Here is a 26,894-nt window from a genome sequence, read left to right on the forward strand (position 1 = left end):
TAGCTATGGCAGTTTGTAGGTTCAGGCCTAGCTCCGTCCTGTTGAGGAGGAAAGGAACATTGAGTAATGAGTCACAGAAGATCTTGGAACAAATCAATCCCAGCTCTGCCTGCAGGTGTACCGCTGAGGGGTGAGACCATGGAAAGGCCTGGAATTTGGAGTCAAAGGAGGAACCACTTCTTACTTCCTACATGACTGTGCTTCCATTTGTTCAACTCCAAGAGGATGAAGGGATTAATGCTAGCCAAATTGGTTCTATATCCCAAGAGCAGGAAGGGGAAGGTAATGAGGACCCCAAGTAGGGCAGTTGCGATGAGAAGAGAAAGGAAAACAGCCTTGAATCCACAGAGCTCGGCAGCAAATGGGCTGAGGAAGGGTGCGAGGGGGAAGAGTAAGAAAATAACTGAAGGACTGATGGGACATCAGCAGAAACAAGCTTCTCCTTGCTCCTCTCCTTCTGGCTGGTCACTGTTCTGACCTTATTCTGGAAGCTGCCATAGTCTGAGATCATAACTGACTTCCCTTCCAGGCCCCTGGGCATTCCAGGCAGGGCCCATGCACCCCGGATAAAGCACTCCTTCAATCCTCTGTTGACCATGGCCCAAGAATGAAGACAACACAGCCCTTGTCCTGAAATATGACCAATACCCCACCCCTAGGAGCCCTGAGTCAGTCATGGACTCAGAGATATCTGACCTAGCTTTGCTATTGGCACAGGCCATTGACTTCTCTCTACAGCCCCACAATAAACACACTGGATCTGGACCTTGATCTTGGACTCCTGACCCTGTGCTTCTGGGGAAGGGCAGCCCTCCCCACCCCTCAGTATTTCTAGCCATGCTGACATTACCCAGCAAGGGCAAACTGTAGATTATGCTTTGTATGTTATAGAAACCCAGTCTCAAGTATTTCATGTAGGAAGAGCCAAGAGAATCCATTGAAGCTCCAAAGTTGACCCTGAAGGACCCAACACCGAGCTTCCTCCTTGGGTTTCTATGCCTTTTTATTGGACTTAGAATTAGATCCGAGGTTAGATTTGTTCATCTGGAAACTAAGGTGCCACCTTCTCCTTGGGTGTCTTGCAAGCCAAAACACAAACATATTCAAGTGTTATTGCTAATGGAGTTTCAAGAGAAGATACCTTCATGGTCTCCAAGAATCTGTGAAACAAACACAAGGGTAGAAGTGTTGTCATTAGGCACTTTGTTGGGCACCTTTTGATAACCAAAGAGAAACACGCTGGATGGATGACAGGAGTCTAAATACTGAATTCTGAATTCTCCTAATGTAAGGCACTCTTGGAATGCCTTGTGCCCAGCTGTCTTCTTCAACAGAAAGATGATGATCCTGTCATCTCATTGACAGTATCTCCTTCCTCCTCTCCCTCTTTCTCCTCTCTGTCTCTAAAAAGATATTGGTATACTTGCCTCCCTTTCCCCCCTCCATAGCCCTTGCCCCCTTGCCAAGAATAGACTTTCTCCCCAGGGATCAAAAGCTCACCTTTGGTGCCTCACCAAGGTCACCCTTTCCACCCTCCTGGACTGGCAGCTCCCTATCACTTCTAGGATCTAACAGGACTTGATTGACGTTAACATTTTTTCACAATCGGACTGCTTCCAGCCTTATCTCTTTATATGCCACTCCTCTCTATGTATTCTGCCCAGCACTCCAACCACTGTGGTATGGCTTAGGGGAAAATATAGACTGGTTTGGCCACAAGAGGCTGGGGGGACAGGGAGGTAGAAGAGTTAAGGTTGGAGAGGTAGGTTGGGCCAGGTTGAACACAATTTGGACTATTTCCTTACTAATAGTCATTGAAGGTTTATGAGAAAGGCACAGTTGGGCAAAAATGGGGATGTTGGGCAATTAAGCTGGCAGCAATGGACAGAATGAATGGGAAGGAGAAAAAGCAAGAAGAAAAACAAGAGATTCATTCTGACCTATTTCAATAGGACTTGTGGAAGGGAGGTAACACATGAGAGAGAAAGTAAGAAGCAAACGTCAGTCGACCCTATTGATTATAGTGGAGAGAGGGATGGAGAGAGGCCCACAAACTACAGGAAGCAGAAGAGTTAGTGCGGGGAGAATGGGGGCAAGTGCAGTTTTTAAAAAAAGGGTGACTCAAAAGATGGGAAGCTATAGCAAAACTATGCTTCCTCAAGGGAGGAATTTGAAACAGTAAATTGAGGTAGAGGGCCATGTATGAGTTGAAGGGAATTTCTCACTCTAAGTCAGAAATGTCTCCAGGAGAAGAAAAGAATATGATTCACAGCCCCAGTAGTTTCAAGGACAAATTTAATACCTTGTGGCCTCTGTTTAACTGACTGGATGGTATGTGTTCCAAATAAAAATTGGTACTTGTAGATAGAGATTCTTCTGGAAAAAACTAGCTAAAGCTAAAGTAAGACTCAGAATTATTGGCGCTTTCCTATGAAAAGGAAGCAATTTGGGGTTTTTCTCTGGTCTGAAACTAGGTATGTGAACAGCTTGCCCCTCACTCAAATAAATAAATTGATACATAAATAAAAAACCTAAAACCTTGACTCTAAGATATAATAAATATGGAAGAATTCCCTCCTCCTAAGAAGTAGCATCTCCGCTAAGGACTGTAGCCAAAGCTTGAAACCAGTGGAGACATAGAACAGATACTCTTTTGTCCTTGTTGTTCTAGGGATTTTTGCAAGACAATGGGCTTAAGTGACTTGTCCAAAGCCACACAGTTAATTAATTATTAAGTATCTAAGGCTAGATTTGAATTCCAATCCTCCTGACTCCAGGGCCGGTGTTCTATCCACTGCACCATCTAGCCCCCCCCCCCCCCCCCCAAGAACAGATATTCTTAACCTGGCCTCCATGGATAGATTTCAAGGGATCCTTTGAACTTGGAAAGGGGAAAAATTACATCTTTGATTTCACTAACTTTTAAGCGCAATTTAACATTTCCTTCAATTAATTAAAATTTGATTCTGAGAAGGTATCCACAAACATTACCAGACAGCTAATCAAGGAGTCCGTGTCACATAAAAAGTCCAGGATGCCTGCTTTAGAATAGCTAGGCTAGTAAAGTAATCCCTTAAAATAATCCCTCTCAAAGGACATAGATAGCTATCACCACACAAGACTAGCATGAAACATCCCCAACATGAACAAAATATTTCCATAAGGCACTAGCAATCCTGCATCACCATCAGAAATGCGCTTTACTTCTCTGTCTACACCTCTTGGCCAAGTGTTCCCCATAAGCATACCTTTCCTTTGTTAGTACGGGAATCTGTGGGAGCATGTGCCTTAATTTTATAGGGGACTGAATCTTTTAAAGCTGCTTTTCATTAATTCCTTTTGCTTTGACTTAATTGTATCTTCTGTCTAGTAAAAATAAACACATTGGGGAGGGCTCATAAGCTTTGCCTTTTTCAAGTGGATTCAAACTCAAATATTCCCTCAAATTAGGGGTGGGAACCTTTTGTCTGCCAAGGGTTATCTGGATATTTATAACATCATTTATGCATTTTATTTGGTCAAACATTTAATCCACCCCTAAAAAGCTATTGAAATTCGATTCCCACCTACAGTTACCTTGGCAATACCACACCATATGGCTGGTCCTCAGCCCTTTCTTAAACCTTAAATATCTTTGTTGGGAGTCCCAAACAAAGGGGGAAGTATCCCAAGTTCTACATAGATAGATTGAGTTTAAGATATTAGTAAGGGGTGGCTAGGTGGCACAGTGGATAGAGCACTGGCCCTGGAGTCAGGAGGACCTGAGTTTAAATCAGACCTCAGACACTTAAATAATTAGCTAGCTGTGTGGCCTTGGGTAAGTCACTTAATCCCTTTGCCTTGCCAAAAAAAAAAAAACCTAAAAAAAAAAGATATTAGTGAGCCAAGTGGAGATACGAGTTTGGAGCCCAAGGTGGGAGAGGAGGAAAGAACTGAGGACTAACTCCCATCCCAGCCCCTTCATGTACCTGGAGAGACCCACTTCTGCTCTGGAGGTCAGATAGAAAGTGTCACCCTGAGGTGCCCAGAACCCCAGCAGAGTCTTACCTCGCTTGAGTCTGGTGCAGGAGGGCTTCAGCCGCTTCTGGTTGGGCTTTCTTAAAAGTTTGGAACATGGAAAAGGACTGGAGAAATCCCATCAGGCCCGTGACCGTAAAGGAAATTTCACCTCCCTGAAAAGTAATTCTACAAAGGAATCATGGTAAGTCTCCATTCTTTTCTGTGTCAAACCATCCCATAAGAGAGATCCTGGAGATGTTATTTTTACTGACAGATGAGGAAACTGAGGTTCAGAGAGAGGAAATAAAAGAGCCCTGTCTCAAGTCAGAGGTTCAAATCCCATCTCTGTTGTTTGCTACCTGTCTGACAGGTAGGACAGGTCACCACCTCTCCCGGCATGGGTTTGTACAAATGTCCAGTGAGAGAGAGAGAGATTAGATGAGCCCGAGGTCCTGTTCAGTTCAGAGGAACAATGACTTGAATAGGGCCTCATGGTTAACCAGCTAGGACAAGGTCTGAACCTGGGTCTTCTCAACGAGCAGCACCTGTTGCTTCTGCAGGCATTCTGAAAATCCCATTCACAGAACACACAAAAACTGTTGTCATCTGCATCCTAAGGAGCGGATGCAGACGTCTGATTCTGAGTAGAAAAACAACTGATTTTTCCCCAAAAAAGTCCAATAAAAGCTGTGTGACATTCCCTCTCTGGGCTGATCCATAAAAGGAAGGCATGAGGCAAGAATTCCCAGTTGTAGAATTCTCTTTTAATGGAGCAGCCCAAGAGATACTCTGTTGGAAGGTGGGGACAACAGCTCCTGGGAGAAAGTCCACAGCTATCACAGATGGCATTTGGATTCACATTTTCTCAAAGAGGTTTAAAAACAGAGTCAGGAATAATTGAGCAAATTCACATTTATAAACAGAGGGTTGAATCCCCTCCTTCTGGCAGTGAGACTTTTTTGCATTTCAAGATCCTTTGTGTTTTCCCAAAAGTCTATACAAGGTGTCCCAAAAAAATCTATGGAAAGTTTGAAGCTATTAAAACTTTAAAATTTAAAGTTCACAAAGAATTTCGGGATGCCCAATAGAAGAAAGGGCTTTGGCAATGAATTGTATCTCACCTTTTTTTGTCTGGAAAAGGTAGAAGATCAAATATCTCTTGATATCCAGAGAGAAGGACATGTAATTTTTCGTTTGCATACTTATTAAGGACAGCTTGGGTCTGCAATGAGAAAACTCCATTAAGACAGGAAGAGGGTGCGGCTAGGTGACACAGTAGATAAAGCACTGGCCCTGGAGTCAGAAGGACCTGGGTTCAAATCCAGTCTCAGACACTTAATAATGACCTAGCCATGTGGCCTTGGGCAAGCCACTTAACCCCATTGCCTTGTAAAAAAAAAAACACATCTAATTAAAAAAAGAAATATATCAATGATGAGAAAAACAGGAAAACAATATATATAAAAAAGACAGGAAGAAAGGAAAACCTGCAAGGGTTCTTAGAAGTCATCCCTTCTGGTGATCTGGGTCATCGGCAACGCTGGACCAAAACAGGACAATGAGAATGTGGCAGGTTTGCAAGGAGAGTCAAGCAATGGTCTAAACAACTGAAAACCAGGGCAGATGGATGACGAAGTAGATAGAGCACCAGCCCTGGAGGCAGGAGGACCTGAGTTCAAATCTGGCCTCAGATACTTAATAATGACCTAGCCGTGTGGCCTTGGGCAAGCCACTGAACCCCATTGCTTTGTGAAAAGAAAAAACTGGAAAAATGAGGCAGGCAGAAGTTCACACAGCCAGTAAGAATCTGAGATAGGATTCAAGCTCAATGTCAGAGTGCCTGCTGACTCCCCAGAGCCGTAGTACCCTTCCTCAAGCTGCCTCTCCTAAGAAATTCAAGGGATTCTATAATGATTTATGTCAGTGAAGGGAGGACCTACATGGGCAAAATCACAAACCACTGAAGGGGATGTCTAAGGAAGTCCAGGGACAAACAAGAGACTAAACATCTCATGGTCCCGACAGCTATTAATCTTTCTTTTAAAGGGAATAAGGAAATCATGGCATGGTCACACTAATTAGCACTAGCTTTTATTATTATATACTGTTACTATTTTATTATTATGGCCAACATTTACATAGGACTTTCAGGTATGTAAAGAGTTTCGTACCTGTTATTTATCCCTGAGGTTCTATCGTTATACCCTTTTCACAGTTAGATAAACAGAGGCTGACTGAGGTTAAACGTCACCCAATAGTAAGTGCCTGAGATCCAATTTATGCTCGGGACTTCTGGACTCTGGTGCACAATCCTCTGCACCATCCAGAGGCCTCGATAAATCATTTTGTATGTGGAAGCAAAGTTACTGGTGGCCGTCACTGCAGGTCAAGGGTTCTTAACCGGGGGCTCGTGGAGAGATTTTAGGGAGTCTGTAAACTTAGATGGGAAAAACAACATCTTTAACCTTTAACTGAAAGTTTACATTTCCGTCAATTATGAACTTTCTTTCTAAAAACTACATTATCCCGTGATGATGTTCAGCAGCATCACCAGATAGCCAACGGGATCCCCGGTGAAAAATGTTCAAGTTCCTATGCTGTAGACTGTGGCTTTGGGGGAAAAAAGATTCTGGAATCGCCCCAAGAGCCATGAGGGCTGAGGAGGATGGAAGCACTGGCTGCTGATTCCAACAACTTGCTACCCAGCCCTTATGGTCATCGGTGTAGAGCGTTCAGTGGATGGTCAAAGGAGAACCTGGCAAGGAGGCAGAGCTCACCAGGGACTTGTGCTCACCCATCACGCTACAGGAGGGCTTGTTACATCCTGTTTTATCAAAACTACTTCCCATTCACAGGGAAGGGAAAGTGGGAGATGGGCAGACCCAAGCTCACGGCACCTCCTAGAAATGTCTTCACTGGCCCAGTACACCCAGCCCTGAAAATAAACAAACGATGAACTTCATGTTGACTCTAGCTGGAAGAGGAAACCAGCTAAGTAGGTGTTTGGCAGAGGTCCCACAGTCGGCCTCCCAGACCCTTGTTATCATCAGTTTGTACACACGAAAGTTCAGAAGCTAAATCTGATGCAATCTCTTTTAAGGAAGGGCAGCCCAAGGCCAAATCTGGGGACTTCAGGGACAGCCGTGAAGGAGCCACCCCCGATCCTCCATTCCTTCTCAATGCCAGGCTAGCTAGGGTCTAGAGTATCCCAAGAGTCTGTGGCTTTCCCACAGACTTTGAGTCCACAGGATGGTCTAGCAGAGGCAGGAATGGTCCGAGAGTTGGCTGGGGAGCCAGGAAGGCTTGGGTCCTGCCCTCAGATACAGCCTGCTTGGGCACCCCAGCTGGGGGAGCCATTTCAGCTTCCAAGGCTCAAGGCAGATTTCCAAGACCAAGTTGCAGAAGATGCCAACCTACATTGGCAGAGGGAGTTTACTTGTCTAGGAGTTCTCTATAATATCAATGCAATTCCAGGTCCAGTCACCTGTTGATCATACCCACCTCCTTAAAGATCTCAGTGAGTGCTTCAGAGCAGCCCCCATAATGAATCCTCATTCTGGGGGTGTAGGAACTGAGGCTCACACAGCCCCCAGGCTTCAGGACTCGCTCTAGTTCTTTTAGGAAGGGCCGGATGTCAAACCAATGGGCCGCGGTGAAGGCAGTGAGCAGGTCCACGGAGCCATCCTCCACCGGGAGAGATTCTGCCGGGCAGACACTGTGCAGGAGACAAGCCCAGTGACTACCAAAGAAGAGGGCGACCTAGCTGGGCCCAATCTCGTAATCTCTCTGTCCCTCTGTCCCTGCCCCCCCCACACACAGACACACACACACACACACACACACACACACACACACACACACACACACACTCAGTAATCATTTCCTGACTTTCAAACCCATCAATTCTCTTTACTCCCAGTCTCAGAGGGTGGCACCTTCCCAACAGAAGTTCCTGAGCACTGAACTTAAGAGTCAAAAACTCATTGTTCCATCTAATTCTGCCACTTATCAGCAGGAAGACCTTAGCAGATCACTTCATCTCAGTTTCCTCCTCTGTAAAATGGTAAAATGGGTACACACTAAGGACTTAGATAACCCACATCCCAGGATGGTTTTGACATCATAACTGAAAAATGTCCTTCAGATACTCTATATTCCTGAGTTTTATTTTTTTTAACTCCTCTTTGCTAATTTTGAACAGTGGATGTGGGACAGCTGCATAGTGGAGGGCATGGTAACCATGGTGATGAGCCTCTAACTCAGTCCCTTGCAGTTATATCGTGGGTGCAAAATATAGCTGTAAATGGAACAAAGGAGAGGAGATGGTCAGGTTGGAGAGATAGGGACACCTATGTAATCCTTGCTGAGAGATGGGCTTTGTGATCTTGGGCATATCAGCTTCTCTGGGCAGGTATCAGTTCTCATTTCTAGAATGAGGGAGATGGACTAAATGTTGCCACTCAATTAGCCATTAACGGAGCACTTACTGTATACAAGGTCCCAACCCAGAATTTGTGAATCAGTGTCTGATCTCATTTACATTCTGATGGGGAATGGGGACAGGAGGATGGGGCAGCCTACAAGTCTACATGCAAGTGTGAGAAAAGTTAGGGTATGATGGGAGCCAAGACAAGATCCAGTCAAGGTACTCCAGGAAAAGTGGAAGAGAGACATTGTCATCTGGAGGCAAGGAAAGAGGATGGGAAGGAGGAAAGACTGTATGGAAGACTTGGCCAAGCCTTAGAACTGAGCCATATTGGAAGGATTTGAAATGCTCAAACCACATGACTGGAGGCAAGGAAGCAATCAGAAGTGGTCTAAGATGCTCAAGTTCCCTCTTAAATTTGCCATTCCCATGACCACCCTGAAGGAAGTCATTGTCCTGGCTTGTTGACTTGCCACTCAGAGCCCTGAGGAAATCATTCCACTGGCAGAAGATAGCAATTCACCACTGGCAGGTCAGGCAGGTTCAGGAAGATTTCCATGAGAAATGGTTAAAATAGATATAGTCTGAGTTTTAAGGTCTCTGCAATGGAGAATCCCTTCTGTATCCAGAGAAAGAATTGTGGAGTTTGAACAAAGACCAAGGACTATTCCCTTTAATTTTTTTTAAAAGGTATCTTTTGTATTACATAATTTTATCTCTTATTTATTATTTTTTCCTCATGGATATGATTTTTCTCTCAGCACATTCAATTTTGATCAGTGTATAGTATGGAAACAACGTAAAGATTATCAGACTGCCTTCTGGGGGGTGGGGGAAGGGAGGGGAGGGGAAAATTGTAAAATTCGAAACTACAAAAAAGATAGGTAGAAACTACTATATAATTAGAAAACAAATAAAAATTTTATATTAAAAAAAGAGTTCTCACTGGTGTGTCCACTTTGGTTACTTGATTGACACATTAACTCAAAGCTAATGGCATAGCATAAAGAGCAGCAACAAATGGTTTCCCCAATAAACTTGAGGCATACTCTCCCACAAATACCCCTAGCAACAACGGGACACGTATAGGGTGTACCCTAGTAGAGAGTTGTTTGTATGGCGAAGACAACTGAGAACTCGATCATCGAAGGGCCCCCATGCTTTCTCTTGCCATCTCCCTCTGGGTACAGCTGGGCAGGTTACCTCCACCAGGCTCCTGAGACTAGGTCCTCTTTGCAACTCAATTTGACTCATCATCTGGACCAGTTTTCAGCCAGATGTGGTGACAGCTGAGCAAGATGCCCTCACTGATGTGGCCATAGAAGACAGAGTCATGCCCTCTGCTCCCTTTCCTACTGTATCCAAGAAGAGGCACAAGGGATGGACTGTGATTCCCTCTCAAAAAGTCACCCTCTTCTAGAGCTAGCTTTTTTCCCCTTCTCATGGCTGTCTCATGCTTTGGAAGGCTGCCAAATGGCATGGCTGATCCTCCAGGTAATAGATAGTGCCATTCCTTCCAGGGTCAAATAGAAAATCCTCTAGTTGGCCTGCAAAGCCATTCAGAACCTTCCCTCCCCATCTCCCACCCCCCACAGCTTTCTAATTTTCTTACGTCTTATAACGCCTTAAATATCCTGATTCAGGGACACTCACCTCCTGGCTCATGACACTGCAACTCTGACTGTCTGCCATGCTTGAAATGTTCTCCAGCCTCATCTCTGGGTCTCCCTGGTTTCCTTCAAGTCCCAGCTAAAATCCCACTTTCTACAGGAAACCTCTCAATCCTCCTTAATTCTAATGCCTTTCCTCTATTCGTTATTTCCTATTTGTCCTGTCTATAGCTCCTTTATAAATAGCTGTTTGCAAGTCATTTCCTCCTTTCCTCCTTTAGACTTCAGGCCCATTGAGGGCAGGGCCTGTCTTTTGTCTTTCTCTGGATCCCCAAGGTTAGCACAGTTCCACTGGTTCATAAATGTTTATTGATAGATTTTCCTATAATTCTATCACTCCTGTTGAAGAGCTTCTTACCTCCTAAAGGAGTAAAAAAATATAAACCCTTCTTGCACTGGCCCAGAGAGAATGAGCTTCCATTTCATAAACCATGATTGAAGGGACTAGATTAGGACCCGCAAGGACCCTGGGCAGACTCACCTGTAAGAAACTTGGGAGGAGCTATGCGTTTGCTTGGCCTGTTGAATCTGAGCTTCACTGATGTCTGTGCCCAAGACCCTGGCAAAGTGAGGGACCAGGACCAGGGTGCTTTGACCCGATCCACAGCCAACATCCACCGCGAAGTCATAAGGTTTGTCTTTCTAAGGAAAGAGAGGTTGTTTGTCCTAGGATGAGTCTCCAAGTTGTAGAGGCCCAAAGGGCTCAAAAGGAAGGGGCATCATGGCAGAAAGAGGAACAAAGGAATGGGGAGAGAGGGAGGAAAGCAGGCACCTTCTCATTGACATCCCTTCTGCCTCTCCTCTGTAGGTGTTGCAGGCTCAAATTTGCTGCCCGGTGTCTCCCTCAATAGAAGAGCAGCTCCTTGAGGGCAGGCACCACATGCTTTGGACTTCCTATGTATCCCCAGCACTTAGCACAGTGTCTGCCCATTTTAAACAAGAATAATAATAACGATAATGTTTCATCCTTCATTCCTGAAGAAGACTAGGACATCAGGGAGGGGAGGCCATGACGAGCCTGTGAACTGGATTTCTGTGAGGGGGGCTGGGCTAAGTCACCAACTTCACTTTCTCTTCCAGAGCTATCTGGGTCCAGGGGCCAGACATGGATCAGGATGCCTGGAGATGGCCCTGGTTGTGAGGAGGTAATCAGAGTGAAGTGACTTGCCCAGCATCACACAGCTAGTAAGAGTCAAGTGTCTGAGATCAGATTCAAACTCCTATCCACTTGACTCCAAGGCCTGTGCTCTATCCACTGCGCCACCTAGCTGACCTACATTTAAGAGATGCCTTTTGACTCTAAGATGAAAACAAAGTGGTCTAACAGTCTAAGCATTGGCCAACCCAAAGAGCCCAAAGGAGCAAAAAAACAAAAGGGTCAACAGCAGAATCATAAGGTCAGCCTTAGGGAAGTGGTGACCTGGAATGGGGGTAAGGAAAGAAGCACTTATTAAGTGTCTACAGTATGCCAAGCACTTGATCTTCACAACAATCTTACAGCCAAGTGCTCTCCTCCCCATTTTACAGTTGAAGAAATAGGGCAAGCAGAGGTTAAATGTCTTATTGGTGAAGAAGGATATTCTCAGCCAGGAAGTATCTGAGACTGGATTTGAATCTGGATCTTCCTGACTCCAGGTCCAGCATTCTACCCACTGCACCACCCAGCTACCTAATCCAGGAGAGGCTTGGACTTGAAGCCACATACTGTAGATCTCATCCTCCAAATGCAGATATGTAGACTCTCCTTTACAAGGCTGCTGTGAGGATGATCAGTTCTGTCAACCGTGATGATGAGTAAAAGCCATGGACTAAGAAAGGTGGAGGTGACACCCAACCAGGCCAGTATGGTTATCACCCGGGAAAGGAAGAAGATCAAAATTCTTTCTTCTTTAAGCCTTGTTCTGTACCCACTTTGCCCATGTTCCCCAAAGTATTTTTCATATTCTGTAGCTGGTTGGAACAACCCTGCAGCATACCCACAGCTTCTTACCTTTTCTTCTAAATAGGAGAAAATGATGTTAAGGAGCTCCTCAGGAGGAGGGAACCTGTGTTTCTGATAAATGGCTGCATGATCTTTCCCCTCAAACAGATGGGAAGACATGACTGCAAGAGGAAACAGTGTTGGTTCAGTCACAAATCACCCCCCAACTAGGATTCTTCATCTGCCTATTGACAAGTCAGTCATATCATTGTCAACCCAGGGAACTTCCACAGAGTGGGAAATGGGATTAAGTCTACTCTGGTGGTGGTTGGAGAAGGCAAGTCCAATGAACAACATCAACCACGTCGTTGCCATCCAGTAGACCATCATCTCAGAAGCATTGAATGTAATTACCCAGTCTACCGTGAAGTGAAGAGCTCCACTGGGTAAGATCATCCATATAGGTCACGAAAATCTGCCTCTGAAGCTCCCCCTGCCTTGGGGCGGGGGGGGCAAGAAGGATAAATCTAACCCCTCTCCCATATTTCAAATATTTAATCACAGCAATGGTGTTCCCATTCCAATTCTCTTCCTATTTCTTCAATGGCCTTCCTATGGCACATTCTCCAGGCCTCTTACCATTCTGAATACCTTCTTCTACACTGGCTTAAGTTTTTCTATATTGTTCATCAAAAATGGTGCCTGAGGTGCTGCTAGGTGGTGTAGTGGATAAAGCACCTGCCTTGAAGTCAGGAGTACCTGGGTTCAAATCCGGTCTCAGACACTTAATAATGACCTAGCTGTGTGGCCTTGGGCAAGCCACTTAACCCCATTTGCCTTGCAAAAACCGAAAAAAAAAAATGGTGCCTGAACTCAAGTTTAAAGACTGAAAGTTTCCAAAATAACTTGTAGTACTTATTGTTGTAATAGAAAAAAATCATAGCAGGAAAGTTACCAAATTGTGACCTATTAATATAATGGATATTAGAGCACTGGAATAATGAATGAAAAATTCAGAAAAAAAAAACCATGGGCACTGATTGAACAGTTGTAGAGGGATGTAGAACCAGGAGAATAATGAGCATAATGGTGACAAGGACACTTCACCCAATCATCTCTGTGCAGATGGCTCCCAGATGTACACATCCAGTCTTTCACCATTTAATGTTTGTTGATCGACTGACTACTGAGCTGGCCAGCTCTGCCTTGATGTACCCACCATAAGCATCCCAAGCTCCATAGTCAGTCGGTCAATAAACATTTATTAAGAGCCCATTATGGGGGTGGCTAGGTGGCACAGTAGATAAGAGTACCAGCCCTGGAGTCAGGAGTACCTGAGTTCAAATCCAGCCTCAAACACTTAATAATTACCTAGTTGTGGGCAAGCCACTTAACCCCATTGCCTTGCAAAAAAAAAACCTAAAAAAAGAAAGAGCCCATTATGGGCTGGGCACCCTACTAAGCCCTATGAGGACAAATATTATAAAAGGACAGTTCCTGACTACAAGGAGATTACAATCTTAACAGGAAGAAAATGCATAAAAGTGAGCTCAAAGGGGAGGGGGAGAAGTAAGAGAAATTCCAGAGCAGTACAATTGGGAACTCTGTCATCTTTCCTTTTAAACCTTTCCCTTCTCCTGACTTCCTGTTTCTGTCCAGGTTGTACTGTAGCTCTGGTTAGCATTTGCCTTTATCTTACAGGTTTACTTCCACTGCTTCACTTCTGTTGAGGTTGGAGTCCCAATATCCCCCAAATCTTTTTTTTTTTGGTAAGAAGTGCTTTCTTAGAGTTCATAGATTTAGAGCTGGAAGGACCCTGGATACCTCTTCATCCAACTGCCTCATTTTACAAATTGGGAAACCAGGACTCAGGCTAAGTGTTCAGTCACATAGGTAATAAATACCAGAAGAGTAGTTAAACTGAGACTAGAACCCTTTCTAATCTCCCATATCCTGTACTTTCTTGGTTTTTTAAACCCAAAGTTGACATTGGCCCTTATTCATTTCATCTTTCTTGATTAACCCATCAGTCTAGGCTGTTGAAAATTTTCAGTCCCAAATCTGTTATCCAGCTACCACTCCCAGCTTTGTGGTATGATTCAGATTTGTACATCTGAGTTATTGATTTAAAGAAATGAAGAGCACAGGGCCTAGGTCAGTTCCCCAGGGCACCCTCCTAGAGCCAAGTAAATCTCAATGCACCATTGTCTAACTCTTTAGGTCTTGGATTCAGAACTTTTAAATGACTCCTAGACTGTTGTCCATAGTGCTCCTCTCTGGCCACAAGGACAGTGTTCTATTCAATAAACATTTATTAAGGACCCACTATGAGTAAGACATACTGAGAGAGAAATCAAAATAGCCCCGTCATTAAGGAGCTTCAATTCTCCTGAGGGAATACAAGAAGCCAAGGATGTATAGTACAGAGACAATAGATAGGGGACTGGGAAAGAGGTCAGGGAAGGCTTCATGGGGAACTGATCCCAGAACAAATGAGAGGCAAAGAGGAGGGAGAATAGTCCAGGTACAGGGGAATGATTTGGGCAAAACTTTCAATAATAGTTCATGGAAGTTTATGTCAACCAACAGACAAGCTATCCCTATGTAACAGGTATCTGCTAGCAAAGTGCTAGGGAGCCAAAGTCAAAATGAAACAGGAATTCCCAATCTATCAGGTCCAAAAGTAATGTGAAAAATTCCAAAGAATTAGCATGGTCCCAAGGAGAGACAAGAGAAGACCCCTCCCCACTCCACAGCTGTAGAACACTGCATGTATTTTCAGATTGGTTATGTATTGTTTGATTTTGCCAATTTTTTTTCTCCTCTTCCTTTTGTCTTAGAGAAAGATACTCTATACCAAGATAAGATCAAAATGGATACAGGATTGAGAGACATAAAGGACAATATTATAAGCAAATTAGGAGATCAAGGAATAGTTTACCTGTCAGATCTATGGAAAGGGAAGCAGTTTATGACCAAGGAAGAGATGGAGAACATTATTAAAAACAAACTAGATAATTTTGATTATGTTAAATTAAAGATTTTGCACAGACAAAACCACTGTAACCAAGATCAAAAGAAATGTAGTAAATTGGGAAACAATTTTTCCAACTAGAATTTCTGATAAAGGACTTATTTCTAAAATATACAGAGCACTGAGTCAAATTTATAAAAAAAAAAAAAAAGCCATTCATTCCCCAATTAACAAATGGTTAAAGGATATGCAAAGGCAATTTATAGATGAGGAGATCAAAGCAATCCATATTCATATGAAAAATTGCTCTAAATCATTAGATTTAGATTAGAGAAATGCAAATTAAATCATCTCTGAGGTACCATCTCACACCTCTCTAACATTGGTCACGGATGTGGGAAATCTGGGACACTAATACATTGTTGGTGGAGCTGTGAACTCATTCAACCTTTTTGAAGACCAATCTGGAATTATGTCCAAAGGGCAACAAAAATGAGCATACCCTTTGACCCAGTGATACCACTACTGGGTCTATACCCTGAAGAGATGAGGAAAAAGGGTAAAAACATCACTTGTACAAAAATATTCATAGCAGCCCTGTTTGTGGTGGCAAAGAATTGGAAAATGCGGGGATGCCCATCAGCTGGGGAATGGCTGAACAAACTGTGGTATATGTATGTCATGGAACACTATTGTGTTATTAGAAACCAGGAGGGAGGGGAATTCAGAGAAGACTGGAAGGATTTGCATGAACTGATGCTGAGTGAGATGAGCAGAACTAGAAAAACACTGTACACCCTAACAGCAACATGGGGGTGATGGTCAACTTTGATGGACTTGCTCATTCCAGCAGTGCAACAACCAGGGACAATTTCAGGCTATCTGTGATGAAGAATACCATCTGTATCCAGAAAAAGAATTGTGGAGTTTGACCAAACACCAAAGACTATTACCTTCAATTTTGTTTTTGTTGGTTTTTTTTGGCAAGGCAAATGAGGTTAAGTGGCTTGCCCAAGGCCACACAGCTAGGTGATAAGTGTCTGAGGCCAGATTTGAACTCCTGACTCCAAGTCCAGTGCTCTATCCACTGTACCACCTAGCTGCCCCTTTCAATTTTTTTTAAAAGTATCTTATGTACAACATAATTCTGCTATCTCTAATATTTATATTCTCAAGGATATGATTTCTCTTTCATCACATTCAACTTAGATCAATGTATACCATGGAAACAACGTAAAGACTAACAGAATGCCTTCTGTGGGGGGTGGGGGGAGGGAAGCGAGAATGGGAGAAATTTGTAAAATTCAAATCCTTACAAAAAATTACAGGTAGAAACTACTATTGCATATAATTGGAAAACTAATAAAATATTAGAAAAAGATATTCTTGGTTCTAAGGGATGACTCTCTGGGAGGAGGGAAGGGAAGAATAGGGGATAGAGGAAGCTGGATGACAAAACAAAAGACAACAATAAAAATCCAGTTTTTAGAAAACAAGGCAGCTAGGTTATGTAATGGATAGTGTTGGTCTCTGGAGTCAGGAAGACCTGAGTTCCAATCCAGCCTCAGACATTAGTTATGTGACCCTGGTCAAGTCACTTAATCCTGTTTGCCTCAGTTTCCTCACTTGTAAAATGAATTGGAGAAGGAAATGGCCAAACCATTCCAGGATCTTTGCCAAGAAAGCCTCAAATGATGTTATGAGGAGTCCCAGAGGGCTGAACAGACCAAAAAGAAACAACAAAAGAAAGAAGAAAAACATGTAAACAAGTCAATAAAGCAAAGTAATTTAGGGAGGCTTTAGAAAAGCTTCAAGTAGGAGGTAATGCATGAACTGATCTTTGAAGGGAGAAAATTGGAGACTCTAAGAGTCCAAGGAGAGGAAAGAGAATATTCCAGACCTGGGAGCAGGACAGGTTGGGTGGAGACAGTGCCAATGTGAGCAAAGGCAAGGAGATAAGATATCTTGTGGACAAAGAGCAGGTAAAGACCAGAGGTAAAGATACTGCTTTACAAGTTACCTCATTAACTGTGACAACAACCCTGGGAGGTGGGTGGTTACTATTATCCTCACTTTTCAAAGGAAGAAACTGAGGCAATCAGAAGTGGAGTGCCTTGCCCAGGGTCATAGTTATGAAACATCTGAGGCTGACTTTGACTCCATGCCACCACCTGCCTCTAGGAAGAGAGAGTGTGTGTAGGAAGGAGTAAAGCAGGCTGGAGCCCTAGGGAGTCAAGGGTGTTTCTTGAGCAGGGGAAGGGCTGGCCAGACCCCAACTACACTTGAAGCCACTTTCACCTGATTTAAGCACCTAATTAATTATTCTACCTGCCCCCTCTGCATTTTCCTCACAATTTCCCTTTCTAAGGGCTCACAAACCAACCCTTTGATTGTCCTTCCCTTTTGGAAAATTGGGACATTTGCCCTTTTCCAGTCCTGCAGTACCCTCTCCTGCACTCTGTGATCTTTTGAAGGTTGCTGACATCAGGTCACCAATCAAAGGGCAAGACTGATGGAACATTGACTTTGGTAGTCAGGAAGCCCTGAGTTCAAGTCCAGCCTCAGATACTTCCCAGTGGTATGACCTTGGGCAAGGCATTTCACTCCTGTAGGCCTCAGTTTCTTCATCTATACGTAGGTAGTTGTCCTTCAAGTTTGAAGAGGACCATGTTGTCATATGCATGATGACATGACTTGCCCGTTATATATTAGTTATATAGAGAGGAATGCTGTGCAAAGACATCCTTTTCCAGAACCCTTTCACCCCTTGACCTGATTTGATGAGAAACAGGACTTCTGGTGATGGTTTGGATGCTGCAGGAACCCTTGGCCATGGATTTGGTTCCCCTCCTGTATCAGCGAGGCACCACCACCACCCTCCAGCAATGCCAAGCTAATATTTGGATGGTGATTTTTGGCAACACCATGGTATAGCCTTCTCTCAAAGGTCTAATTGTCAGTAAGGTGGCTTAGGTGTTCTGTTTAACTCTCTCTGGAACCCAAAGACTTTGGTTTCCCAGAAGGTAATCTGCGGGAAATGGGAATAATGCCACCAGGTCATTAGTCAGTCCGAACTATAGAACCTCCACCTTGATTAATGAAAACATTCTTGGTCTTCATCTGTAAAATGGGGATAATAGCAATCCCTGGTTGTAGTGAGGATAAAATGGAATAATATATGTATTTATTTTGCAAACCTATTATTATGCTATTATTATTACTCTCTGGGAGGTTCTCTTTTCCCCAAGGGCAATTTGGAGCAGGAGGAAGCTTAATTCATTACACACAATGCACAAAGATATAAGTAGAAATCCAATTATCCATTGAGAACTTTTCTTTTTCCCCCTTCTACTTCCTCCTTTTCTATTCCCCTTCCTTGAAATTTCTTGCCTCCAAACCCTCAAACCCTCAACCTTCCTTTTACAGTAGATGGATCTAAAATCTTGAGACAAGGGTCCTCCTTCTCCCAGAAGAGATCCCACCTCAATCAGGCCTCCTCATTCAATATAGCTCCTATCTGAACATGCCCATAAACCCTCCTGAGGGGATTCACGAACAAGGTGAAGGTCCTTCCCCCAGACTCAATATTTGACAGACCCAGACCCTTTTCTAGTTATACATCTCTTTGAGGCCTCCTTTCTGTGACTTCTTCTATGATGCAAATAGAAGGTGCTCAATAAATGTTAATGCATGAATATGTTACAAATGACTAATGTCCACCATGAGCCTCTTCAAGGACCTATGGGTGACCAGCAGAGTTGATTGTTCTCAAGACTGCGGCATGATCTGATTTGTAGTCACATGGCAACAGATGAAAAAATATGGATGTCAAAAAGATGAACCAGGGAGGCTAGGTGGTGCAATGAATAGAGCACTGGCCTTGGAGTCAGGAGTCCCTGAGTTCAAATCTGACCTCAGACACTTAATAATTACTTAGCTGTGTGGCCTTGGGCAAGTCACTTAACCCCATTTGCCTTGCAAAAGCTTAAAAAAATGAACCTTTATTTTAGGGAAAAGCCTGGGACTTATTAAAAACAATTTATGCTGAGTCAAATTTAATCCAGCACATTCTTCTCCTACTCAGTTCTGGACATCATTCACATGCTGTGTCTAAGATTGACAGCTATACAATGGCATTCTTCATCCATCTGGTTTTTTCCATGTGGATGGTTAGACTGAACTTGATCCAGTCATCACAGTCTCATCTAGGAGGCTCTGCAATGCTTCCAGGTCTGATAGAAAGGGCACATAGAAGCAGAAAGGGGTCGCTCAAGATTTAGGGTCATTGATACATCTTTTTGGATATCCATTGTTTATGGGTGGCCACAGGCAAGGAATGGACAACCTAGGAGTAATGAATGTCTTCATATTGGGCCAAGCTGTTTCTGAGACCACACTCAAAGCGTTTCCAAGATGGTGGAACCAGCCAGCCCTTGGGTTCTTTGTGTTTAAAAACCCAAAGACACCTCCATGTCACAATAAAGCATCTGATATGGGCCTAGTCATCCTTCAAGGACAAGAGAAAATGCTACCTACTCCAGAAATGTTCTGCCTCCCCTGATTCCTCTCCTCCCCTTCAGGATCCCCTCCTTCCCCTCAACTTCCACAGCATCGCCCTCGTAGAAAGCACGTCTTCCCTTGGATTGGGATTACTTGGGTCTTCGCCCCAATCTTCTTTGGCCCTGCTGCTGCTGCATCATCCAAACTAGCATCCAGAGAATCTGCCCTGAAGAAGCCCTACTCCCCAAGAGCCAGGCTGCCTCGGTGGATGAGAACGGACCATATCTGGGTGGCCCCAAGCCTGGCCTGCTCTCTCCCCTACATTCCACCTCTGACTCTGAACAAAAATTCACTAAGTGTCTCCTATGTAAAAGATAACTCAGCATTGGTCCTTGCCTTCCCAGACTTTAGTTGGGTTCTAGGAAGACCCTATGCTCTTCACCAGCTCTGTGACTGCCCAGATGAAAACACCCTTCCCTACCTCCCTCAGCCAATAGCATGTGAGCTCCTTGAGGGCAGGGACTCCCTCTCTCTTGGGATTTGTATTCCGCACTGCTTAGAAATAATAAGGGCTTATTCCATGTCCTCTCAGGCTAACAGCGTAGGCACGGGTAAGGAAGAAAGCCGAGTCGTCTTCACTTGGCACATTCCGGGGATTTCGGGAAGAACGACTGACTCACTAACCCTAACCATGGCCGCATTTGTCTACTCTAAGCCTAAGCCGCTCCCAAGAGGCAGCAGACGTGCCAGCCCAGAGGCCCCGGGGCTTCGTGAACTGGGCAAGTCCCAGGCAGGAGGATGCCAGGGGAGCCCGGGCCAGAGGTGCGGAGGGCTGGCGGGGCACCGGGCTCGGGCGGGGGAAGGGCCGGCCCGTCCGCCCCTATTTCTTTCTCCGGGATTCCGCCTCGCCCCCCAACACCCGACACTTCTCCTTCCTCTCCTCCTTCCCTGTCCGGCTCCGCGCATCGGCTCAAGGCCTCAGAGTGCCCGGGAAGCAGGGGCTGCGGGAGAGGCTCTGGGGCTGGGGAGGAGGGTGAGGCAGGAGAGGCAGAGGCCGCAGACCCCGCCGGCCCCCTCCCCGCCCGCACCTACCTGGGCCCCCGCGGCCGGGCCCCTCCGGGCGCCCCCTCCCCGCCCGCACCTACCTGGGCCCCCGCAGCCGCGGCGCCGCTCACACCCGGGACCCCGGGGCCCCTCCCGGGGGCGGGCCGCCCTCTGGTTGGCCGGCGCCCGCCCCGCCCCCGCCCCGCCCCGGCCCCGCCCCGGCGGTCAGCACCGCGGCCAGCAGCCAGGGGGCGGGGCGACCCCGAGGCCGCGCCCCCGGCCCCCTCCCCAGCTGCCGGGGCCCCGGGGCCCAGCTTGGGGGGGGGGGGCGTGGGTCCCCCCAGGCGCCCCTCGCCGCCGGGCCTCACTTCCCCCAGGGTCACATGAGGACCCCGGAGCCCCGGCCCCAGAGACAGAGCCCCGTCGGGCTGCGGAGCTGGGTTCCAGTCCTGCTCCGCGCCCCAAGGAAGCGACGACCTCTCCGCGTCTGTCGGCTCATCCGTGGAAGGGGGCCGGGGCCGGGGCCGGGGCCGGGGTCGCCCGTCTCTTCCCACACCTGGTCTAGGTTTACCCGGGCCCGACCTCTGCTCCCCCGGGGGGCTGCCCCCGTGTCAGCGCCTAGCACAGCGCCCGAAGTCAGCAGGCGCTTAATGAGTGCTCGTGACCCGGAGCCGCTGTGGAGGAGGGACCCGCGGGTGCGGCCCAGCCGGACTCCAGAGGCCCCTTGTCTCCAAGGCCAAGAGGGAAACTGAGGCAGGAGGGGACGAGAGGCCGGAGCCTGGCGGCCCTCCGCCCCGGTGCAGGGGGTCCTGTGGGTGAGGACCCCAGGAGTCCGAGGAGCCTCGAGATGCGCAGCGAGGCCCGTGGGAGGGAGGGGAGTGTGTCAAGCGCGTGAGTGTGAGTGTGCGTGTGCGTGTGCATCTGTGTGTGTGTGCGTGTGCGTGTCCGTGTCTGTGTGTATGTGTGTCTGTCTGTCTCTGTGTATCAGTGTGTGTCTGTGTCTGTGTGTGAGTGAGTGTGCATGTGCATCTGTGTGTGTGCGTGTGCGTGTCCGTGTCTGTGTGTGAGTATGTGTGTCTGTCTGTCTCTGTGTGTGAGTGCGTGTGTGTGTGCATGTGCCTGTCCGTGTCTGTGTGTATGTGTGTCTGTCTGTCTCTGTGTATCAGTGTGTGGCTGTGGCTGTGTCTGTGTGTGAGTGCGTGTGTGTGTCTGTGCGCGCGTGTGTGTGTGTGTCTGCTGCCGACCCGCATTCTACAGAGGAATGAACGGGGGGGGGGGGGGGGGGGAAGCCAAGGACAGAGCCTCGCTCCAGGTCACAGTTTGGGTCTGAGCTGGGACTTGAACTCGGCCCTCTGGGACATGGAGTCCCTTGGACAGTGCGCGTGCGTGGCGCGACCGGGCGGCGAGCCTTCGGGCTTCCGGACTACGTTTCCCAGAATGGCTCGGGCTCGGCCCCGCTCCGGCGCGGCGCCGCCCGGGGAGGGAGAGAGTGCGCAGGCGCGTCCGCCCGGACTGCGGGGCGGGCGGGAGCCTCCCACGGGGCAGCGGCGGGAGTGCGCACGCGCGGGCTCTTCTCTTCCCCCCCCCCCCCGCGAGCCCGCGGGTCTCCAGGAGCCCTGGCGGCCCCCCAGAACCCCGCGGCGCCTCCCTGGCCCCCCGGGGGCGCCCCGCGGCGCCGCGAGGAGCCCTGCCCACCTCGGGGGCCGCTGTGACGGTAATTACTGTCCCCCATCCTCGGGGGGCTGCCCCTCCCCGCCGCCCCCCGCATGCCCCCGGCCCCCCACGACCACGAAGTCATCCCCTGGCGGCCCGGACCTCTCTGCCGTCACCGGGGTGATGACGTCGCTGTCCCGGGGTGATGACGTCTGTCGCGCGTGGTGACGCCATCGCCATGGTGCGCTAGGGCCTGGCCCAGCCAGCTCAGGCCGCCGGCCGCCGCCTCCCTTCTAGCTGGGCCCGGGGGAGCAGGGTGGACCCCCGGAGGACGTGGCAAACTCGTTCTGAAATTAAGAAATCCGTTGTAAAAGAAATTAATGTCGGTTGAATTTGTTCCTTTAGTTTGATGAAAAACTGTTATGGGGGGGGGCTCCGCAACACCCCCTCGGTCCCGCAGCCAAGTGGCCAGACTTCTGGGGGCGGCCTGGCCCCCGTCACTTTCCCCACATTCTCTGGAATGGTGCCGGACCGACACAGAGGTGAGCACGGCCCCACGCCAGGATGACAGCAAAGTCGTGAAGAGGACGTGAGGGAAAGGCACAGCTGACTCTCCCCATGCGTGGCAGGCCCCCAAAAGGTCGGGGGTCCGGGTGTGCCACATAAGAGTGCCCGGGGCCCAGCCAGCAGCACCCGGGTTGGACAGAGCCCCGGACCTGAGTTCAAATGCAGCCTCAGGTGCTTATTCAGCTATTTGACCCAGTTTTACTGCTGCCTGTCTCAGTTTCCCCTCTGTAAAGTGGGGGGGGGGGGTCATACTAGCCCTCCTCCCTCCTACCTTGGTTATAAGGATCGAAGTAGGTAATATTGGTAAATCATTTAGTCCTGGCCTGACACCTAAGGACTTAATAAACATGGTTGTTAGAGTCCCCAGGTGGGGGGAGGGGTTCTGAGACCTAGAATGAAGTTCAGGGACCTTGCTTTGGCTGCCCCCATCTTTGGCTTTATTGAAGGAAACTGTCATTAGGATGCCTCCTCAGCCCCTGGAAAAGGATCCCCCTCAGAAGCCCCCTGCCCCAGCAGACCCCGGCCATCTTGCCAGGCAGGCCCAAAGGCCCTGGCAGAGAAGTGAAGGTCCTGGACATGCTGGGGGAGGCGGGCATGGAGAAGGCCCCATGGACCCCAGCACTATTCATTTGGTCCAGCAGTCCACCAACAAGTATGTGTTCAGTGCCCACTTTGTGCCAGCCCTGAGTGAAAGGGAGGGTCAGCCCTGAGCAGGAGGGAGGCCCAGGGGGGGGGGGGGCCCTCACTTAGACCTGGACAGCAGGGCCAGCCTCCTTGCCCACAACTCCCATCTCCTCCTCCAACTCAGCCTCAGATCTCCAAGAGGATGAAGAACAAGGAAGGAAAGACACTTGAGCCCCTCCATGTCCAGTTTCAGGTGAGTTCCCATCAAAGCACCTCATCTCCAAGGGCATCAGGGCCTTGAGATTCAGGGCATCTAGGGGACCTTTGATGCCGTGTTAACATGTAACAGCCCAATAAGAGCAGGGAGGGGGCAAGCAGTAGGGGAAGGACGCCCATATGATGGACCCTTGTGGGGCCCTGCCCCCATAGTAAAGGGGTCAGTCCTGCCAAGTGATGCTACAGAGGAGCAATTAAAACTAATATTTGGGGTTTGTTCACTGGGAGTCATGTTGTGTGGAGGCTGATTCTCAAGATGGCTTGGAGCATGAGGAGGAAAGTGGACGACTGTCTTGAGGTTTGTTGGCATGAACTTCCCAGAATCCCAGAGTTGGAGAGCGGGGCTGGCGCCGTCACTGTTGAATCTGGGACCCAGTCAAGCCCCAGAGAGGAGGGGTCCCTGGCTCAGCAGAAGGGGTCTTGCTTGTGTTAGATTCAGACCCCCGTGACCTTCAGGGATGTGGCTGTGGACTTCAGCAGGGAGGAGTGGAGACACCTGGAGCCTGACCAGAGGGCCCTGTACAAGGAAGTTATGCTGGAGAACTATGAGAACCTTGTCTTCCTGGGTAAGAGCCTCTGACTCTGGGGGTCTAGGCAGGTGCCCTCCAGCCTGAAGCCCCTTTCTGCTCTCCCTTCTTCACATGGGGCTCACCCCCTCCTATATGGTGCCTTTCCTGGTTCCTGTTGGTGTCCTGGAACCCCAGCCCAGGAAGGATTCCCAGATACAAAGTAAAACCAAAAAAGTCATTGGACAAGAAATTGTGATGTCGGGCCTACTAGAGAGAATACATACAGCACATGGCCTCCAAAGCTGTTCTGCCCACCTCCCTCAGCTCCTTCTGGCCATTTGTGCTTTAAATCCCTCCGTGACCCTTTCCTCCTCCCATTGGCAGCCCCATCTCTTACCACTCCTAGCTTCTCAGTCCCATTTTTATTTTTGCCTTACAACAAACTAGTAAAACAGCATCTGCTTTGGCATTGTCTAGAAATCATCCTTTCCTTGAGTCCTGCCACAGGTGACCTGTTTCATCATTGGTTGTGTTGATCATTGCCTCAGACTTGGTCTGAAGTCTTTCCGAGTGTTGTGGTTGTAGTAGTAGAATGATTCCGTTTTCTGCTCACTTAATTCTGTATCAGGTCATAGCAAGCTTCCTCTGAGCTGCCTCCTTTTGGGGGGGTCATCTATCACAGAAGCCTTCCGGTTGGTTTCCCAGCTCATCTCCCCCATCTAGTCCAGTCTCCTCTCAGCCAAAAAGATATTCCTCAAGATGACTTGGTTCTCTCCAGGACCTAGTAAATTTGCATCACTCCCTGAGGCTCCAGGATCAGATGCAGCATCCTGTTTGGTTTTAAATCCCTCTATAACATGACTCCTTCCCAACTCTCCAGTCTTTCCCCCTACCCCCCCCCCCCCACCAGGGACTCCCGCCTTCTGAGGATAACATGCATTTGGAAGTTGTTCCATGTACATCTGGCAGGGGTGGCATTGATGGACAGTCTGTTGAACCTAAAGTTGTGGACCATAATGATTCAAGAACCTGCTTTCTTAGCTGCCTATGGTTTTCCATTAATAAAGATGAATTCTTATCTTGGTTTCTGCCCCTACCACTTTATCATTTCTCTGCATAGGTGTGAGTGTTCCTCTTTCCAAACTGGACTTGATCCTCCTGTTGGAGAGAGGAGGATCCCTATCAAGACCCAAGGGAAGAGCCCCGAAGGACACCTGTCCAGGTGAGTGATTGAGAATTAGGCCATTGAGAGTCATCACTTCACCTTTGCAATGGCAATCCTAGACCCCAGGTATGAACAGGTTGTAGCTCGGAATATTGATTGCTTTTCCAAATGATTGCCCCATTTCTTAGTAAAGGCATTGTATAAAAAATTATACTAATAAAGAGAACAGCACTTTTCTCCCATACAACTGGAGCTCCAATACCTGGAGCTTCATTGGGGAGAGTAGACTTAAACAGGAATCATGTATGTGGCATCTGCATGAGGAACCCATGAAGCTAGGGCCCCCATTGAATAGGCTCATGTATAAGCAACACATATGACCCTACTATATGTGTGGACAAAGACCTCAAAAAGGCATTTTGATGCTGCTGTGCTCTTCACATCTTCCAGGATTGGTATTCTGCTTATTTCCTATCAGACATCTCATTGCCACTGCTCCCTCCAGGAGATTGCCTCTGCCATTCTTTGCTGGCCCTTGCTTCTCCCCTTTGCTAGTCTAATTCGCTGTCTTTATCAAAGCCTTTCCACCATTGTCATTCCATGGGGGGGGGGGTGCCAAGGAAGGCAGCCGGCCCCTTCAGCAAACTTCATCATCTCCTGGGGGAATTCTCTATTTAGTCTATCCCTGGCAGGGGAGGACAACTATTTTTTCAACCTTATCTTTTGACCAGTGATAATGAACTATTTCCCCCTACCCAGGATGCTTAGAGAAAGTAGCCATAATGGGAGAAGTATCTGTTAAGGTTATTGCCATCTAGGTTGGACTAGTGGTTCCTCCCAAAAAAGAAACCATCCCAAGATGGTCCATCCAGGAGACTCAGCTTCCCAGCCACTCAGTGCATAGAAAGCCCAGCCCACAATTAGTCGAGGCCCCTCAGACTTTTTATAATTCTTCCATGCAAGACCACAAACCCTTCAGACTCAATGCACTCATTTGACCAGACCTATTTCTGACAAGACGGGCTAGACATCCAGTCCTATATCCTTGCTGTTTTTTCATGCTTTTATTAGTAATCTTCTTTTGACTGTTGGATGGTATCTGATGCTCTCACTTCATTCTAGTCCTCAGCCTGAACCCCCACACTAACCTAGGTAAGGCCTGGCCCACACCTGCAGGAAATGGTCAGGATAAGATAGCCCTTCTTTCAGTTAGTCTATCCCCTTTTGGGCCTGCTGCCCCTTTCCATTCCACTCTTATCTGTCCTGTGGCCAAAACTCATTTTTGTGGTTTGGTCTCCTATTCCCAGGCTGGGGTAAATATCCCCAAGTCTTTATTTCTTCAAGCAGAAAGGGAATGGTTTTCAATTTCTGCTTTCAGTTTCTGCCATCATATGCTTTCCTCTCCAAATCACAAGGACTTGGTTGATTGGAGATGAATGAAAAAGTTTGTTGCATTGTTCCATTACCTCCTAACACCAGTGTGGATAAAACACTGGCCTTGGAGTTGAGAGGACAGGAATTCGAATCTGGCTTCAGATACTTGACTCCTTTTAGCTGTGGGACCTT

The 26,894-nt window shown here is 47.4% G+C and overlaps 2 protein-coding genes across 2 annotated transcripts in view; one reads left to right on the forward strand and one right to left on the reverse strand.

The window, feature by feature from the left end:
* Positions 1–985: 985 nt before the first annotated feature.
* On the reverse strand, positions 986–20,691 carry LOC141489078 (putative methyltransferase DDB_G0268948). The gene is made up of 7 exons (XM_074189720.1): positions 20,636–20,691; positions 12,086–12,198; positions 10,577–10,737; positions 7,501–7,714; positions 5,121–5,221; positions 4,048–4,185; positions 986–1,160 (listed from the first exon to the last, which is right to left on the reverse strand). Exons 2-7 carry the CDS (start codon positions 12,194–12,196, stop codon positions 1,052–1,054), a joined length of 834 nt encoding a protein of 277 aa, XP_074045821.1. The 5' UTR covers positions 12,197–12,198; positions 20,636–20,691; the 3' UTR covers positions 986–1,051.
* Positions 20,692–22,273: 1,582 nt separating this feature from the next.
* LOC141489080 (uncharacterized) overlaps positions 22,274–26,894 on the forward strand; it is a 33,059-nt gene continuing 28,438 nt past the window's right edge. The window contains 4 exon segments of the mRNA XM_074189721.1: positions 22,274–22,729; positions 23,563–23,631; positions 24,088–24,220; positions 25,284–25,385. Of these exon segments, the coding sequence (XP_074045822.1) occupies positions 22,610–22,729; positions 23,563–23,631; positions 24,088–24,220; positions 25,284–25,385 (424 nt within the window). The 5' untranslated portion in view covers positions 22,274–22,609.

This window comes from Macrotis lagotis, chromosome 5, assembly GCF_037893015.1.
Source record: "Macrotis lagotis isolate mMagLag1 chromosome 5, bilby.v1.9.chrom.fasta, whole genome shotgun sequence".
Classification (NCBI taxonomy): Eukaryota; Metazoa; Chordata; class Mammalia; order Peramelemorphia; family Peramelidae; genus Macrotis; species Macrotis lagotis.

What these genes read in the sequence shown, in the direction of transcription:
- LOC141489078 (XM_074189720.1), bottom strand. Translation starts at nt 12,196, where the DNA reads ATGTCTTCCCATCTGTTTGAGGGGAAAGATCATGCAGCCATTTATCAG. An exon ending in TCTCCTATTTAGAAGAAAAG is followed by an intron (nt 10,738 to 12,085) that starts GTAAGAAGCTGT and finishes CTCTTTCCTTAG; the next exon opens with AAAGACAAACCTTATGACTT. An exon ending in TCACTGAGATCTTTAAGGAG is followed by an intron (nt 5,222 to 7,500) that starts GTGGGTATGATC and finishes TTCTCATTGCAG; the next exon opens with ACCCAAGCTGTCCTTAATAA.